At 44.5% G+C, this 19,031-nt stretch overlaps 2 protein-coding genes across 2 annotated transcripts in view; both read left to right on the top strand.

Moving 5' to 3' along the window:
* Positions 1-6,966: 6,966 nt before the first annotated feature.
* On the top strand, positions 6,967-7,438 carry LOC118748272 (uncharacterized histidine-rich protein DDB_G0274557; the record flags this gene model as incomplete). Its single annotated transcript, XM_036482647.1, has 1 exon — positions 6,967-7,438. A coding segment is annotated over one exon (312 nt), but the record flags the coding sequence as incomplete, so codon positions are not given.
* Positions 7,439-9,472: 2,034 nt separating this feature from the next.
* The window catches only part of LOC118748463 (protein pecanex), a gene marked incomplete in the record, with an annotated part of 12,495 nt that continues 2,936 nt past the window's right edge, over positions 9,473-19,031 (top strand). The window contains 10 exon segments of the mRNA XM_036482910.1: positions 9,473-9,625; positions 9,963-10,138; positions 11,384-11,514; positions 11,575-12,525; positions 12,584-15,898; positions 15,970-17,394; positions 17,448-17,608; positions 17,671-18,070; positions 18,137-18,483; positions 18,544-19,031. Coding sequence (XP_036338803.1) covers positions 9,473-9,625; positions 9,963-10,138; positions 11,384-11,514; positions 11,575-12,525; positions 12,584-15,898; positions 15,970-17,394; positions 17,448-17,608; positions 17,671-18,070; positions 18,137-18,483; positions 18,544-19,031 — 7,547 coding nt within the window.

Below are 19,031 nucleotides of genomic sequence, written 5' to 3'. Positions count from 1 at the left end.
TTAGCGTAAAACAGTAAAAGATGGACCTTCTTGACCAAACGCTGTTCGTAATAGCTGTGATGGCAAAACTTTAATACTGTTACTTTCCATCGATCGTGTCATCTTAAGCTATCCGCTTGGAGCTCAGAATCTCCTGTGATGTGCGGAGTTCGGCTAGGGTCCAAAGCACAACTCCGCGACCCTGCTATGGGATCTCCACTTACACCAGTCCCCTGATTCTGCCCACAGCTGCCACGGAACAAAAAAAAACGCTTTCTAGAACAACGATGGAGGTTCATGAACACAGAAAATGAGTTTTATCTAACAAGTACTTGAGGTTAGTCATCTTTTACGGCGATATCTGTAGTCGGAAGTATACGTATGCATTCTTTGGTAAACGCACTGTCATTGTAAGTTGGCAAGTTCATAGGCCAGACAGTTCTCTTCGACCTAAAAGCAGCCGCACGAGTCATGGTGGACTTTACGTCTTGCCGATGTTACCAAAGCTCTTCTACTAGTTTGGTGTTTATTGTAGACAGTACATAAGCTGGGTTAAGTACTTATCAGCTAATTCTTGGTTTTTATGTAGAATTCCTGGCATCTTTTGAAGTCTGCTCGAGATTTTTTCTGCACTCTTCGATACCTTTCAAAATTTTTTTTTGAGACCTCTTGGGAGTTTTTCTGAAACTTTTTTCATTCATTTCGGAATTTTTCGATGTTTTTTCTATACTCTCCAACCCCTTTCACACATTTTTTTCGGGGCTTCTTGGGTTTTTTCTGAGTTTCTGGGTTTTCGCATTCTTTTCGGATTTTTTGAATTTCTTCCTTGGATTTTTTTCGCCACCTTTCGGTAATTTTTGGGCTATTGCGTGCTTTATCCGGCACAAATTTCTGGTTTCAGACAACTAAAGAAGTGTTTCCAGATGCTCTTGAGAGTTTTGCGACCATTCCGGACATTCTGGGATTTTCCAGGGGATTTTCGCGACTTGTCTGTTTTTACTGAAAATTTTTCAGGACCTTTTAAGATGTCTATAAGATTGAGATTTCGAAACTTTTTCGGCACCTTTTGGTACTTTTTCGGCAACTTTGTGGAGTTTTTGTTAATTTTTGCGAACTTTCGTGCCTTTCTTCACACAGTGCGAGATTTCCCGGCAATTTTGAAAATCATTTACATAAATCTTACCTTTACTCTTAACGAATATCTGAAAAATAAAATGCAAAATCTGCCGGTTAGTTTCTGATCAAAACATATCATGGAATTTTTTTTATTGTACAGCCTCTGTAAAAGTACAATTGGATGAATTACTTTTACTTCAAAGTATTTTAAGACATGAAATTTAATACTAGAACGAAAAAATGCTCGACGATGAGGACATCATAGGCTCGGCTTCGTTTTTTGGCTCTAGAGTGGCTTATGGTCACTGAATCACAGTATGTCATGCACGGCTTTTGAAGGCCATTTAAGCTCTACTTATGACTTTCTCACAAAATTACTGAACATTCTGAGCAATTTTCCTAACTTTTCATACTAAAGACTTAAGCAACGAACTCGTGAAGTTGCAGCACCTTAACTCAACAGAAGTTTGGCGTTTTGGGCAATTGATTCAATACGCGCCCAAAAATAAATAAACCAATAAAAATTCTCACATATATAAATGCTAAAGTTTTTCTTGTATTACTTTTACGCATCGAACGCGCGACATTCCATCAAATCCAATAACCAAAAAAAAAAACAAATACATAAAAAATTAAATCCACTTTTAATTTGCGCTCAAAAGCAGTGCATACAAGCTCGGCGCTCTGAAACTCATTAGAACGAAATTAGAGCGCTTGGAGAGCTGAAGAAAAATTGCAGCAGCAGAAAATATCCCGAAAATATTGATTAAAATCGTAATAAAAATGAAACTAACCAGCAGCAATTAAAGGAAGCCACTGGTAGCGCGTTACCTGTTGTTTGGTCATCGAGGCGAGGGGGGCCGAAGAAGAAGGTGTCAAAAAGTGAAGAGGAAATAAAGAGAAAAAAACCAAACACGCGTCCGCTCGGCTGACTCAATAAAGTTTGCTTTTCGCTGTGGAGAAGATTTACTGCAAAGATGAATGACTATTCTAATAGCTTGTGAAACCTAGTGATCGATGTGCCTAACTCTGTGTGCATGTGTGGCAGGCAAGAAAACATATTTTTTTGGTGAAAAGAAATTTGAATAGCGAACAGATGAAAGTTGTAGAACTATTTCAAATATTTTTACTTCAGGCATATTAGTCACCCAATTTTTACCGTTGTTTTAGCCACAATACCTGGCAGTATTTTCCAGCGCTGTACTTGCATAATTTTCAAGTTTGACTGAATACCTTAAGGTGGAATTTGTGGTACACGTATGTATAGTATGTACATTAGGGCGTACCAGAAAAAAAAATTCGCCGCACATCCTTGAATCTAAAGAATTTTCGCAAGGCAATTTGGAAAAACAAAAATTCACAACAATTTTTTTATTTTTCAAAATTTCATTGACCTCAACTAACCCGCAGAAAGTTTTATATTCGAAAATGTCACCAAAGAGGCTGCAAAAATATGTTTGACTCAGGTGTGTACAGCGAACGTTTTTTTTTTGTTTCGCTTTTCAGTTGGTATGGTCTAATGTACATATTTTTTTTGGTGGAGCGCAATTGCGTGCCGGCTTTTCAGTGATCATACACTCCACCTGCTCGTCTTCTTGTTTGTTTCAACTTTGAAGTGATCTTTGCTGTTTACTTGTTGCTCTCGCTGCTTCTTCTGTCCATGTTGCATGCGGGATGCCACAAATTATTTTTAATTATGTCTAATACTGGGTCAAATTGAACGATCAAATGCCGGTATGTGTGCCAGCGTCAGAGCTAGTGTGTCTGCAGTTGGGTCATCAATCATTTTTGCTGGGGATTCTTGTATTTTATTTGAGTTTTTAAAGTGTTTTTTTTTATTATTTTTTGTCAAGTGGTTCAGAATTTGTAAGACATGAGTGCATTGGTATATTTTCTTTCAATACGAGTATACTTAATTCTATTTATTAGTTTGTTTAGAGATTTATTTATTAGCATATCTCTTTGACAGATACATATGTATGCACATATTTTGTATTTCAGGAGATATAGAAAAGGCTTGTTTCTTAGCTTACTTCGATTCTCTACAAAAAATAAATATATACCAAATTATGTAGGTCTAATACTTCGAAGATAATTACAATTTTAGTAAAAAAATTTATTTATTTGTTTATTTATTAATTTCTATTTTTTGAGCACTTTGAACTTTGATGGACATGGGCGGGCCTAAGATATTGACGGATTGGCGGATTTTCTGCCCACGCTAGTATACTGATAAAAAAATTGCTTATACTATACCTATAAGTATACAATGAGTATAAAAGGGTACAGAGTAAAGGCATCTAAGAAAATTTACAGGTTTTTAAATAATTTTTAGGGGTCGCTACCATGGTTGGAAAATACTAAAATTTTACATATTTCGTTGCCCTTAAAAAAGTTAGGAAACTGCTTTTGAGCTCAGGAAGTCCATACCAACTCTTCCCCATACAAGAATTTCTTCGTTGTTTTCAGGATAATTATTTGCAATCCAGTTTTATTTGAAACTTAAGAAAAATTTAAAAAATGCTGCATTTGTTCCGTGAAAAACTTAAATAAGTGTTTAGAGCTTAATATTGCATTATAAATCCATGGGGAGAGTTAATACGAACTTTCTGAGCTCAAACTCATTTTTCAATTATTATTATTTTTTTTTTTCATGAGTCCCTATTGATGTAGAGCCAGCACGTTTTGTGCTCAGTCCACAATCACGACTGACTCGGCGCAACGTCACTGACCAAAAAGCATCACTTCAGCGCGGCAATGATCATTTAGAACAGAAAAATTTACCGAAACTGTCTTTCCAGTAAAAAGTTGAACACTTTGTTGATTAGGACTGAGTGGCTAATTCCACAACCATTGGGTCCTCATTATTTGCTTGTGCTTTCCTTGGCTTACTCTTTCGTTTATCTATCTCTATGTACTTTAAAGATTTTTTTTTTAAGAGTGGCCTTTAAATCAAACTTCTTCAATTTTCTATTCAAAAAAAAAAACTGTCAAATCTACAATAACTTGCTGCTAAAGTAAGCCCACAAAAGCACCATAACCCAAGCGCAGCGGAAAGAAAATTATTTACTAAAATTTTATTTTTGTTTTATTTGTATTTTTTTTTCTCCGCAAAAGTCGTTTCTCTGCTTTTTCAGCCAACACTTCAACATGCTTAATACTCGTAATACAGCAACAAGAATTATAACAACAAAAACAAGCTAACAGCTCAACCAACCACTTGTTGTTCTTGTCTTTTGATTGATGTCCAGTTTTGACAAGTTGTCTGTCCATCTACCCGTACGTCTACCCAAGCATTTTGTACTACAATCGCCAGTTTCGCCAAGAAGAACTCAATGAAGTGTATGGCGGCATTGTTGCACGCAACAGCAGTAGATTTATTTCTTTTCTTTCTCTCCTCACCTTGCTGCATCGTTCTCCCATAGAGTTTCAGTAGCTGTTAGTAGACGTTTGTAAGGCTAATTATTCTCGCCAGCCAACAAGTAATTGAATGAACGCCAATTTGTTGATGCTTGGAAAATATGAGATTTTAATTTTTGTGTTTTTTTTTTTTTGGTTATTTTTTTCTTGTACACCATTTGCGCACACAATTATTGTAGTACGTACATGCCCGCAGTGAGCGATAAAGCTGGTAGGGTGTTGAATATTTTTTTGGAAGTTGGCCTTTCTTTCTGCCATTACCAGCAGTTTTTTGAGAGATGTAAACAAAAGACTTAAGACGCAAACTTGCGCTCGTTACTGCAGTGTTTGAGTACTTGTGCCACATTTCATATGAGTACAAGTGCATCTGTGCATGTGTGTAATGCGATTACTTAACCTTGAAATTGATGCTATTGCATGGCGTAATAAAAGAGCAATGAATTTAAGTGGCTGTAGAAAAATTTGTATAAGAGATTAATTTAATATTTGTTGCGGTTGAAATTAAAAGAAGTGAGGAAGTGAGAAAAAAAAAATTTACCATAAAGATGTAAACGACGTGTTTTTCAAAATGTTATTTTTGATGCAGCGATGTTGCTAGTGCATCTAGATGCGTTACATTTTCTTGACGGTTAGGGCTCGATATACATTTCAGCCCTCTTGGCCGACCAACACCACTTACATTTGATGCGAAGACGTTTGCGAATACGAAAAAAACAAAAAAACAGAAAGCATTCGAACGCAAGTGTGCGAGTACAAATTTGAGTAGGAGTTTATTTCTTGCCCTGACCAGTTTTTATGGACCCTAACTTCTAAGCCTTCTACAGATAATTCGTCTTTTTTTTCTAAAGCCAGTGTAGCACTAACGGACTGGAACTTTTTTCTCTTTTCTTTCCAGTGTTCGAGAAACTTGCGCCATTGCAGCTTGAAGCCATACGAAATTTGATTTAACTTTTATTTCATAATTAATGAAACATAATTAAGTCTTATTCAGACACTAACAAAATTGTCGACAAAATGCATAAATGTTTTTCGATTAATTTCCATTAGTTTGTCTGTTATTGCTACACTAAATATTAAATTTGGTGTAAAATATTCGCAGCTACAAACTTACTGCATGCCGCCCCTTTTCTGTATGTTTCTTTTCTTTTTTCCAACGTCTTTTGATAATTTTTTGTTCCGTTTACAATTTAATTTAATTATTTAACAAAAAGCACTTCCGCTGACTGACTTTCAGCTAGGCTTATAGGCTTCCGCTTGGAAAGACAAAAGGAAAAAAACGAAAAAGAAAAACCAAACAAAAAAAAAACAAGAAAAACGCATTTAAATGAAGTAGTGAATTTAAAAACCAACATTAGTTGTGCGCAGGGAAATTAAATAAAAGAAGATAATTTTCCAAATTGCAAAAAAATGATAAGCCCAGCAAAAATGTGAAAATTCGCAGCTCGAAATACACCCACCAGCGTCGTTGCGTTTTTTTTTTCTTTATTGCCACAGCTCCCATAGCACTGTTTCGCTCGGCTGCGCATGCGCCGCAATGATTACGTTGTAAGCCAACAGCTGTTAGTGCTGGCGCCAAAGCTTCACACACAGGCGCGCGCGCTGGCGTTTCCATTGCATGCAAGTTGTGTGAAGGAAGCGAAAATCGTTCGAATTCCATGTTTTCTGGCGTTCCACTTTAGAAGCAGCCCCCTGTCGTCCCGCTATGTGCTTCACCGTTATTCGAAATTATCCGCATTGCTGTTTGCATGTTATAAAAGTCTCTTAGCCAATTGGGGCAACACTCATTTCATAGTCTCATTGCAAAGTGTGCGTATCACCGGCGGGCGTGCAAAAGGCGAAATAAATTTCTTCTTCCTGTTCGTGCAAGTGTTACAGTTTTAGAAAAGAAAATGAATCGAAAACGCTTGGTGAGTGGAGAACTTTCGATGGGATATCCGATCCCATAGAAAAAAATATTAATTTTTGCCTCGAAATCTTTTCCCTGCAGCTTCTCAAAGTGATCATCTTAGTAGGCGTGTTGCTCCTTTTGTTTTGCACACAAAGCGCGGATGCCGGGTGAGTGCGAGGGAATGGAAGTTGGTTAAATGGAGGACCTCTTGAAAGCGTGCGGTTTTCCTAAGAAATTTACTCATTTCATTTGCTGACAATTTGGAGGTCGCAGACGTACCCGAAAAACCACTCATTGGCACTCTGACTCACTCACTAACTAACTTACTCAATCACTCGCCCTCTACTTCACTTAGTAGCTCGTTCGCTCACTCTTTGGATCATTCACACACAAACTCACGAATTTTGAGCTCAAATACTCTCATTTTTAATTTGCACTCTACTCTGTTTCCCTCTCCATCAATTAAGCTACTCCCTTGTTTTTTCGCTGAATTCTGAATATAAATTGCGTTTATTTTCTCGAATTGCTCCGTTTTTATACTCATTTCTCTCTTATTTCGCTCTTTCCAACTCCTCAGCAGTCAGCACAAAAAGAAGAAGATCACTATTCACGTGCCAATTCACAAGAAAGTTGAAAAGCACACGCACACCGTGATCAAGCATATACATCATCATCACAAACCGATTGTCATCAAGGAAGAGAAAGTCATACACGAGGAACATCATCCGATCATACACAAGGAACATATCTCTCACGAACATAAGCATCATCACGAGGAGAAGCACGAGCATGTGCATCCAATTATAGAAGAGGAGGAAGAGCATATACACCACCACCATCAATATGAGCACAAAGAGGAGAGCCACGAGAGTTGAATGTGAAAAAGGGGAAGCGAAGAGCATCCAGAAGAGCCATGAAGTGATGTAGGTTTAAAATATTTTAATTAATAAAATTTTAAGGTATTAAAAACTTTGGCTAACGATGCACGAAAAATATTTTTAGTACAAAATTGGTTATAGATATAGTTTTATAAAATTTCTGAACCTCAAATTAATGTTTAAAAAAGAAAAGTGTGTAATTCGATAGGATAATTATGTTTTATATTACAGTTTTGCTATTTAAATATTTTTATAAAAAATATATTTAAGTTAAATACATTTAATTTCTTCACTTATTCGTTGTTGTAAGGTTTTGTTAATAAAAAATAATTTTTAGGAAAAAAATTAATTCTCTCAAATCAATTTCATACCTATTCATACCTCATGTAATTTACGTTTTACACTATTGTAATCCATTTCTAATGAAGAACAAGCAGCTATCAGCCACATTTTGAACGACAGTTTTGAACCATGTGAAGAAGCAGCATCATTGGCTCTGATGACGTACAAGATATGGCTAAGAAATGTTCTTGAGTAATCTTTCCTTAATTCGGTGAAGTTGGGGGGCAACCAACATTTGATTTATTTAATCGCCTCTAAAATTGCTTGGAAATTCGCCTCATGTGAACACCGTATAAGGCAGTACGCAGTTTTTAAGAAGTTTGCTACGCTTTCTACTGCGACTTTCTAAAGGTTTTTGTGAAAAAAGACCACAAGGTAACCCATTTTTGCAACAGAAATATATGCCCCTTATTTATTATTTATTTAGGAAACAGTGAGGCAAGAGGTTGTCGCAGGCTGTTAAGTATCAGATGTCAAAATTCCTTGTACACTTGTTCTTGGCCGTTTTTTTGAGAGCTGCATACTGGCCTAATAATGACAATTTTTTTCTTAACCGTTTTATTGAGAGCGGCATAATGGCCTTTTGTAAAAAAAAGTCGACTCTAAAGTTAGTTGGAGCTTTTTTGACAGATATTCCATTGAAACTTAATTAATTTATATATGAAAACATATTTTTTAGTTACAAGTCTTTTTTAGTTAAAACTATCTCATTTTTTACTTATTCTTTGTTTTATGGATTTTTTAAATATTTTTATACGTAATTTTAAAAGTAAAAATTGTTTTTAAGAAGAAATGAATTTCGTACAATTTTCCCGCACGCAATTCGGTATTGTCCCAAAACGATTCCGGTAGTGCGTTTCGTCCCGAATCCAAAACCGATTAGGATGACAGCAAAATTGAAAAATCGCAACAAAGTCGGCATAGCAGCGCACAACAGCGGCTGGTAGTGCAGTTCCGGACTGATTTTGACATTTCATTTATTCGAAGAAAATAAAAGAAATTTTCACGCGAAAAAATCAAAATCTTTCAATTGAGTTCAGCAATTAATTGCCCAATCAATTAATTGATCATTGATATCATCCACTTGCGTATCGGAAATCGCTATAGATATGGATCAAAGTGCAAAAAGTGATACAAAATAAGCTGAAACCTTGAAGGAGCAGCTGCATCCGTAAGTGCAAAGTAAAAAAAAAAATACATAAGTGAAGAAAACGCAGCAAGGTACGGGAAAATGTGTAGCAAGTAAAGGCCACACAATAAAAAAGCTAGTGCTGATATTTTTTCCAGGCAATGAAGTGAAAACTGCAAAAAATAAGGAAGCGTAGTACTTATGAAAGGTTCACCTTACATTAGAGTGCAGTTGGGGCAAACCAAATTTTTGATTGTGGAAAAAAAACGTAAGCGGTGGGTGGTCAGCCGTTGGAATTTCGATTGCAGTTAAAAAATCACATACGCTTCATGTTTCCATTGTACAGCAAAAAAACTACATTGCAATTGCGCGTTTAACGCATTCCATTTTTGCCCGTGAAAACTTCAAGGTAAGCCCAATCACTTCACTGAGTACTCGTCCTCGACACCAGCATCGTGTTGTGCCTCTTTGCAACGTCGTCAATCAGATCCCACAACCCGTACCAGTCCCGAAACCCTGCCGGCGCTGCGCACCTGTGTCGTAACCACACGTTCAGAGAACACTACGTCGTACCATCATCACATTACCCATCCCATTCACAGCCATCGCACGCTTTCGCATGTACGTGTGCATATTGTTTGGCACGCGCAAGGTGTACGCCGCTGTCGCCGCCACTGCACTTTGGCAGCAGGCTGTATAGGAGATGTCTGTTAGCTTGCCATGGGTTCACAAACCTTGGAGATATTACGCCAGGGCGTGTGGGCCTCGCTGACCGGTGGCTGGTTCTACGATCCGCATCAGGGCGTCTTCTGTAATGTAGTCCACCTCTATTTATGGCTATATCTGCTGTGCTCACCATTTGTCGCCTATTTGGTAAGTCTTATTCGATTGGCATTGAAGTGGAGTAGCGCCGACGCAGCAGCAAGCAGCAGATAGCAACTAAATCGGCATCAAGGCAGCATTTTGCGTCATTGGCAAAATGCTATTCATCAACGATAATCAAAAGAAATTTACAAAAAAAAAAAAAAAAAATCTTGCCGGCTGTTAACTACTTGCATGCCAATGCGGTCGCGACGCACTAGGGCAAAGCGCCTGTCACACCTTTAGCTGCTACTGACGCCGCTGCTACTGTGGGTCGCACAACTTATTGCCGCATTCGCTTAATCAATTCACACTTATTTGTTTTAATGTGTACTCTTTGTTTTTGCAGTATTTCCCAAGTACTTTGCTAACATGGTGTATTTACTGTGCGCTCACAAGCCTCACCATATTGTTGGTGAAGCTGGCCAATATGGCGCTGCATCGACTCTACGATCGAGCGCAAACCATGTCGGAGGCGAATCTCAAGAATCCATTTTTCAAAATAACCAAGGAAACTGAAACGCGGTGAGTTTGCCACAATAGACAGTGGGATGTTGAAAGAAGATTTGTGCTAGGGAGTGTGAGAGAAAGGTAAAGGCATGCCCATGAAGAGAATGTTGATTAGTATCGTAGTATTGAAAAATGAATCAATTATTCGAATCTATAATTTATAATTTAAGAATATGCACCCGGATTAGGAGGACAATATGTATATGAATGTGTTTTGATGGTATGCATCTAGATACAATAGACAACAGCATACACTACATTTTTCTCTATAATTTTGATACTTCATGCTTTAATTATGATCCGATTTCTGCATTCGCGGCGATAAACAGAATAAAATTTCCTTCATCGCTCTCTACTGCCCAGTGATCAGCTATGTATATGCTTTGTAATATTTACAAAATTTCTTCAACAGCTTGCTTTCTCATGACTCACTTCGCGTACAATATTTCGCAATTATCTTGTTTTCAATTATAACCGCACTGAAAAAAATGGAACAAGTGCGATAAAGCTAAACGAGGCGGGTCAAAGCTCTCAAATGGGATGACAGAGCTAACAAATAAAGAAAATTAAGCAAGTAAACTTTAAAACGAGTTTCAAACAAATTTAAACAAAGAAATGAATATTAAAGAGCTGAGGTGTTTATCACCACCCCTCTCACCACTCTCCTTATGCATCGATTCATTTTATGGTGATAATTGTATATATGTACAAACGTACGTACATATGTACCTTCCTAAAGGTGAAATTTGTCACACAAGGTTTCCTACAAGGTCAACACAGCCTTCCGTCGTGCATATGACAGTAGTTTGATGGGTAGTCAGTTTGGTAAGGCAGCATTTTAACTGCACAAGGCCACGTGCATTATTGTGAACACATACCCACATACCAACACACACACATACGCGCTTATGAAATGCAAATTTGTTTATAAAGTATTTGTGTTTAATACTCGAAATCCTTGGAGGTGTGCGGGAGGTGTGCAAAGGCAAAGGTGAGATAGGATTCTGAACTCTACGCTACCCTGCTAGCGGGTGTGTTGTATTAAGAGTGCGTTTGAGTGTGTATACGGCGCACTACACATATCCATGTGCGATAACGTGGCATGTTGTTTGTTTATAAACAACAAGCAGCGCGTTTAAGTTCACGCCAAGTGGTGTTGCTGTCTTGTTTGGCAACTAGCTCATCCGTTTCTAGCTCATTAAGCGTTTGTTTGGTGAATTTTGTGCTGTTGTTTATCTTCATTTGCCTGTTTGCTTGCAGTGAGAATGAGACGGGCATCGAAATGAAAGTTATGCGCAACGATGGCTCACGCAATTCTGTGGAGCAGGCCATCAACGAGGCCAGTGAAGAGAACAGCATGATGTCAATGGAGAATGTGAATAGCATAATCGGTGAGTTACAAGAAATTTATCAATTTTATAAACAACTCTGAAATTTGTCTTTCCTTGCAGACCTCAAAGTGGACGTACATCGCAAAAACAGCTCCGAGTCCATCGAAATGTTATTCTATCCCCCCTCCGTAATTTCTGGCAACAGCCAGCAAGATCAACAATCTCTCGCCGGTTCGCTGAGTGTTACGAAATCCATACGTTCCACGAATGCTCCCGCCGCCGGCGGCCTCAGCGTCTATCCGGAGCATGAAAGCGAACATTTGAACGCTTGCATCAGCGACGGGACCGCACACCATAGCAGCGCTGCCGCTCCCGGCAGTAGCAGCAACATCACCACCACACGCCACTTGCCACACCTACTACGCAAATCATCGGAAGAATTTAAACGCCGCCATCAGCGTCGTCGACTCGAACGTCAGGGTAGCCTAGACGCGGGCGCCGAATCGTGCATTGCCACGAAACTTATTCGCAATCAGTCTGATACTATTGCAACAAGTGTTGCCACAGCGCGCAACGAAACCTTCCTGCATCCACAAAGTGGCCAAACAGCTACAGCTGCCGGTGTGGTGGGCAAATCAGCATCAGCAACAAAAATGTCTACTGCTGCTGTCGCACATCGAACTGCCACAACGAACTTTTCTACCACAGCAACGCTGACGCTCACCACCACAAACGCAACATCAGCTATCCCAACAACGAATATGTCGAGTTCCTCGGGCGGCGCCATGTTGCCATCTGCCCATAAAAATACACGGTTGCAGCGTCACCGCAGCTCTGAGACACATGACGAACGCGTCAAGCAACAAAATCGCCTCTTCCTGCCCATTCACCACGAACATCAGCCGCATCACGCGTCCAGTGGCGCGAGTAGTAGCAGTGCGCTGGCTGGAATAGGCGGCGGTGATATACTGGACGATGATGAACTGGACTTAAGTGGACTAGGCGGCAGCGCAACTGGCGTGTCGGGACATATGGATACACGTGTGCGCGCGCTGCAGTCCTGGATTTTGGGTGAGTTAAGCCCAGCAGGCTGTGATAATACCTATTATAATTCTTACTTTACCCATAGGCTCCTCCTCTGATGTCTACATTGAAGACGACAGCTACACGAAGTCTGATTTCGGTATAGAACAACTCGACTGCCGCAACGATAACCGCGCCGCCTTCTTACTGCAGCAACAACAGCCCTTCAACTCGCATTATCCACATCATCAGCCGCAGTTCTACCGCGCGCCACATCACCACCACCATCATCATCACCACGGAGTCGCCAACATACGCAAAGACTCAAGCAGCACCATGTCGGCGCTCCAGCTTCCCGTCGGCAATGCCAAGTCGGGAGCGGGCGGCAGCGGAGGCAGCGGCAGCGGTATGAAAAGACGACGACATTCCAACGCGACTACCCTGTACAAAAGTGGCGTAGGTAGTGGTGGGGGTGGTCCGAATCATACGCTATCCGGCGCTTTAGCCGCCGCAGCGCTTTCTTCGGGTCAGCAGCCGACGGTGCGTCGAATTAAAAGTGCCGCACTCGAAATCTCCTGCCCGCGCCCCTCCGTATCGAACCTAAGCCCACACCCGAACAGCGTGGAGGCGATAAATGGAGAGCAAATGATAAAGAACCCGCAGTCGGCACTCTTGCCGCCGCCCAGCAAGTGTTTGGTGCGCAACCCGCATTTGAATCTGTGTCCAAAATTCGGCGGCAGCTTTGGTGGCGCCAGCAGCAGCAGCGGTGGCAGTAGCAGTTTAAATTTCGGCACAAGCGGTTCTACCACGGCGCTCATTGAGCCGGTGTCGCCTATCGTAGAGCAGTCGGACGAGCGCGCCTCGTCGCTAGATGTGGAGCCCCAACGCAGTGAGTGCGCGCTGGAGCTCAACGATGCCGAGCTGGTTGAATGTGGTGGCCTTGAAAATGAGGAGGACGAGGACGAGGCAGACATTGAGGATGGTCATGAGGAAAACGAGGGCATAGAGCTGGACGATGACAACGTCGATGACGTGGTGGACGATGTACCAATACGTCACAGACGCAAAGCGTTGGGCTGTCATCATCACAGCGCAGAGTCTGACGTCGGAAATATACTGGCAGATGATGATGACGATGAGGTAGATAACGACGAGGATGACGAGTTCAAGGACTTCGATGACGACTTGGAGCACGCGCTCAGCATAGAAATAAAACCTTCAGTTTGCGAAGCGCAGCCTGTAAACCAGCCAAAGACGGATTTTACTGACGACTTCGATCACATACTCAACGGCCTGGAGCAAATCCAGCAGGATTTGAAACGCTCTGCGGCGGAGAACAACCGGAAGGCACATGTCTATGCGCCCGACAGCGAGGACGACATCGATGAGCCTGCGACAAAGCAGCGGCAGCCAGTGCGTTCGCCACCCGCACGCGCGGCCGTCACACATGCGCAGGACGATGAAAAGCCGTCAACCTCGCAGTCCTTACGTCAACGCCTACATTCCACTGATTCGGAGACGGACAACAACGGCTCACGCTCGCCGCTGCTCAGTGGTAAATCCTGGCAGCAAACTAATGCCAAAGTCAAGGCTGCTGAGCAGGACATGTACATGGAAATAGCGGCGCTGCAGAAGCACAAAAATTTGGCTAGTCAACACGTCAGTGTAGGAATCGGCGCCCCTCAACACGCTTACGGGATGCGGCCGCAGCATGCCGCGCGCGGCGAAGGCGATTCCGGCTGCCCATCTAGCGACTGTGAGCAAGTGAGCGCCAGCTCGAAGGACATGCTGCTCTCGGGCATGGAGGCGGCAGTAAGCGTCACATCGCCGAAGGTGAAGGTGGACGCGCTAAAGACGAAGAAAGATCTGGAAGAAGGCCTGGAGTGCGGCAGAAAGCAGACACCAAACATAGGAGGGGGCACCGGCAATGGCAAAAATCTGGGTGCAATACCAAAGGTCGTAAAATATCGCGAGGTGAACGAGACAATGCATGGCAACACTGGCGGCTCTCAACTTCACAAACGTCGCGTCGGCAGTGGCGGCGGTGCCTCTACGAGCACAGAAATGTCGCTGGTGCCATTCAATTCGCAGCATAGCACCACTTCAAAAGCGGCCTCGCGCACCTCATCCTCTACGTCGTCGCGCAGCATCAGTGCCGACTCGTTCTCGGCGGACATTCACAAAATGCTCTGGCTGATGACCGAACACGGCCGCTCTGAGGGCGCACAGCAGGGCATAACTCCAGCTATCGGAGGCATAGCAGGCGCGTCAAACACAAGCGCAATCGGCTTCGGTGCTACCGCGCCCGGCAACATGTCCAGCGCGCACTTCCAGTTCTACCAGGACGCAATACAGGCGCTCAATACTTACCCTGCCACCTCCACAGACGGCCTCTCGGTGGCGGACCGCACGTACTATCGCGACAAGGTGCGGCGCAACTCGAAGCAAATATCAGAGCCTGGCAACTCCTCTATCGGCGACTACTCGCACGCGCATGAACTGCAATCGGCACAGCTGAGCAGCCAATCAGGCGCAACGACGGCGCCCATTCGCAATCTGCACCCGCCGCTCGGAGTCGTGGTCGCTTCGTCATCATTAAACGCGCGCACTGTCTACAACGGTGCGGGACTCTCCATACAAGGGCTCATCAACGTACTAAACGACGAGGGCCAACAGCGATCATCGCAGGCGCGCTCGGGCAGTGGCAGCAACACCACTGGAGCAGGCGCGGCCATACTCAACATGGATGGGCATCACATTGAAAGCTACTGCGACTACTGGCGCCCCGCCTGCATGCTATCGACCGAAAAGCCGGTGGCGCCGAAGAGCTACTACAAGTACCGCTTCAAATGTTGCGGCTACGAGCACGAATTCAAAATCTCAATGGACCGCCTGGAGCTGCTGGCGCTCTTCGACCGCGATCTGCACTGGCTGCACATAGTGTTGGCGGTGTTGTTGTGCGCGGCGGTCGCCTACCTCGGCGCCACCATACTCCAACTGGGCTACTACAAGGACCTGTGTGCCTTTCTCTTCTGTGCCGTCATAGCGAGCGCGCAGTACTCATTGGTGAAGAGCGTTCAGCCAGACGCGGCGTCGCCCATACACGGCTTCAACAAGACGGTGGCCTATTCGCGCGCCATCTACTTCTGCATTTGTAGTGGGATACTGTTGCTTTGCGAGCGGCTCAAGCGTGAGTACGAGCAGCAGCGCGCACCGCCGGAAGAGTTGAACTTTTTCGGTATCCGCTATTCGCCGCTGTTGTTGACCGCAACTGTACTCCAAATAATGTACGTCTTCCTACTATGCTTCCCGATAATCTTCTCGCTGGGGCTGTGTCCGCAGATAAACACGTTTCTGATGTATCTGCTGGAGCAAATCGACATGCACGTCTTCGGCGGCAATGCCGCTGGCAGTCTCTTAGGTGAGTTACTTGGGTGAAACGTCCTGTTTGAATTTTTTCTTAATCTTGTGGTTTCTTCTCCCCACCCACAGGCTCATTTCTCTGCGTACTGCGCTCCATTCTTGGCGTCATGCTGCTCTACGGGCCACTGTACAGCGCGCTGGCCGAGGGTCGCGGCACCCAATTCATTGTTTTCTCCCTATTCTGCGCCATACTCGTGCCGCTGGGCTACCACCTCTCGCGGTCCGCCAGCGACTTCAGCCACCTGTGGGCGCTCATTAAGAACTGCATTGTCAGCACCTACCACGATGACGACGATGACGATGAGCTGAGCGCCGCTACCATTAATGGCAGCGTAGCGAGTAGCCAAAAACTCACCACAAACACCACGCTCAAAGGACGCACGAAAAGCACGAGCGCGCGCCAGGAACAAATTGAAATGTCCGCGATAGACGATAAGATGGCGGCTGAAGGTAGTGAGCGCGCGGAGATCGATCGCACAAATCTCGAAATAGAGCGCAAGAGCAGCAAATCGAAGGCGTCTTCGCTGGCGAGCAGCAGTCAAACGCTTGCAAAAACCCTGTCTAGCAACAAAAAGGGCATGACCACTTCGAACTCTTATATCTCAGTGGCGAATGGTAGCGCGACCGGCATGGAAAGCGCACATAATGGCGCAACGTGTACAGAAAATGCAAGCGGCGTGCAATTACTGGAAAATGAGAATCTGGATTTAGGAACGGAGACCGCAGCAACTACGCCTACCAACGCGCCTATTGGCCACGGCGGTTCCAAGGAACGAGTGCAGCAGCACACACTAACAACTTCAGTGGAGGCCCCTCCAACACAGCCAGCACAGGTTGCCATTTCCTCCACAGCCGACATGGAGGCTGAGGAGATCGCACCCCCAGCAGCTGATGAGGATGACAAAATGTCCAGCTCTTCGACCACCAATCCGGGCGACATGTCCACACTCACCGCTGGTGGCGTGTGCGCCGACGTGGATACGGGCGCATTGGCAGCCAGCGCCGCCAATGCGAGCGGTGCAGACAATGATAGCGATTCGCCCGATCCACTACCCAAGAAGCTGCAGGCTACCGTGAATATGCGCCTCAAGAATGATCTGGTGGTGACAACGCTGCTAGCGGCCATCGTCTTCGGCCTGCATTGCAGTACCGTCTTCACAGTGCTGCAGCCTGATCTCAACATTGTGCTGTATGCGTTCACAGGCGGCCTGGGCCTGCTGCTGCACTACATCATCCCGCAGATGCGCAAACATATGCCATGGCTATGCTTCGCGCGCCCCATACTGCGGCAGAAGGAGTACGGCCAGTTCGAGGTATCGCACGCGCCGAAGGTGATGTGGTTTGAGAAGGTGTACATCTACCTGTGCATGCTGGAGCGGAATGTAATGTTTCCGTTGCTGGCTATCTCGGCGGTGACTGCGGACGCCCAGATCGTTGTCAACAAATTCGGCATTGCTTGGGGCACGCTAGTGGTGGCGGTTTGTGCTCTGAAACGTGAGTGTCAGGGGGTTCGAAAATTTTGTTTATTACATTCTCTCTCCTTGTAGTGATGCGCAACGCTTATTCGGATCCCACAAACCAGTATCTGATTGTGATGTTCACCGTGTTGTTCTTTCGGTACGATTTTGCCTTTGCAAGCGAAACGTTCCTGATCGATTACTTCTTTATGTCGCTAGCCTTCCGCAAATGCTGTGATTTTCTGCTAAAGGTAAGCGCCAATTCCTAGTCACTTTTTTTTACTCCCTCTTTTCTTTTTCTCTCGACGTTTAGCTACAATTCATCGTTACCTACATCGCGCCCTGGCAAATAACCTGGGGCTCGGCCTTCCACGCTTTCGCCCAGCCATTCAGCGTTCCACACTCTGCCATGCTCTTCCTGCAGGCCGGCGTCTCGGCCATACTCTCCACGCCACTCAATCCCTTCCTCGGCAGCGCCATCTTTCTCACCTCCTACGTGCGTCCGATCAAATTCTGGGAGCGCGACTACAATACTCGCCGCATCGATCATTCCAATACGCGCTTGAGCTCACAGCTGGAGCGCGATTTGGGCGCGGACGATAACAACTTGAACAGCATTTTTTATGAGCATTTGACGCGCTCACTACAGCACTCGCTGTGCGGCGATCTGCTAATGGGTCGTTGGGGCAATGTCAATCAAGGCGACTGTTTCGGTAAGCTTTCTGGACGCATTTAAGTATTTTGCGGAGTTAATCTGTAAACTTGGTTTCTTTCTCTAGTACTCGCCTCGGACTACCTTAACTGCCTGGTGCACATTATCGAGCTGGGCAATGGGCTGTGTACCTTTCAAATGCGCGGCTTGGAATTTCGTGGCACATACTGTCAGCAGCGTGAGGTGGAGGCCATCACCGAGGATGTGGAGGACAACGACGGATGCTGCTGCTGTGATCCGGGTCACTTGCCGCGCATGCTGAGCGTGAATGCGATGTTCTCCACACGCTGGCTGGCCTGGCAGGTGGTGGCGGCGCAGTATGTGCTGGAGGGCTACTCGATATCGGATAACTTGGCGAGCGCTACGCTGCAGGTCTTTGAATACCGTAAGGTGCTCATCACCTACTACATAAAGGTAAGCATGGTTGGCAAGCTTTAAAAAAAAATGGAACATCAACTTATGAATATTTTCCAGAGCATCATTTACTACGTCATCAAGAATCCCAAGCTCGAGCAGTGGCTTGCCTCAGCGCCCATCCAGGAGGCTCTGCAGCACACACTTAGCCGCCAGTTTGTCGATCTCGATCCCATTTTTAACTACAATCTCGATGAGGACTTCGATTTCCGCGCTGTTGGCATCACGCGCTCCAGTTTCTGCTACGTCTACCTCAGCTGGATCAACTACTGCTACGACAAGCGCAAAGAAAATCTGAACCCCACAGTGCCCGCAGCCTCTGCGCCCAATACCGCCAGCACAGCGGCCAGCGCGCCGCCACCGCCTCACACGCCTACTAACAACACCAGCAACGCCTACAATGACTCGAAGAGCACTCCCAATCTCTCCACCACCGCCACAACCACTGCAAGCAAGTCACAGTCACAACAGCAGCTGCGCACGCGCCCGCAGAAGAGCGCAACCATGAGCGGCAGCACAACGATCAACTCGTCGGAACATATCGCCAT

The sequence above is a fragment of the Rhagoletis pomonella genome, unplaced genomic scaffold (assembly GCF_013731165.1).
Source record: "Rhagoletis pomonella isolate Grant_MI unplaced genomic scaffold, Rhpom_1.0 Rhpom_scaffold_00013, whole genome shotgun sequence".
NCBI classification, from domain to species: domain Eukaryota; kingdom Metazoa; phylum Arthropoda; class Insecta; order Diptera; family Tephritidae; genus Rhagoletis; species Rhagoletis pomonella.
Note: the sequence above shows the minus strand (reverse complement) of the source record. Positions and strands in the feature narration are given on the sequence as shown.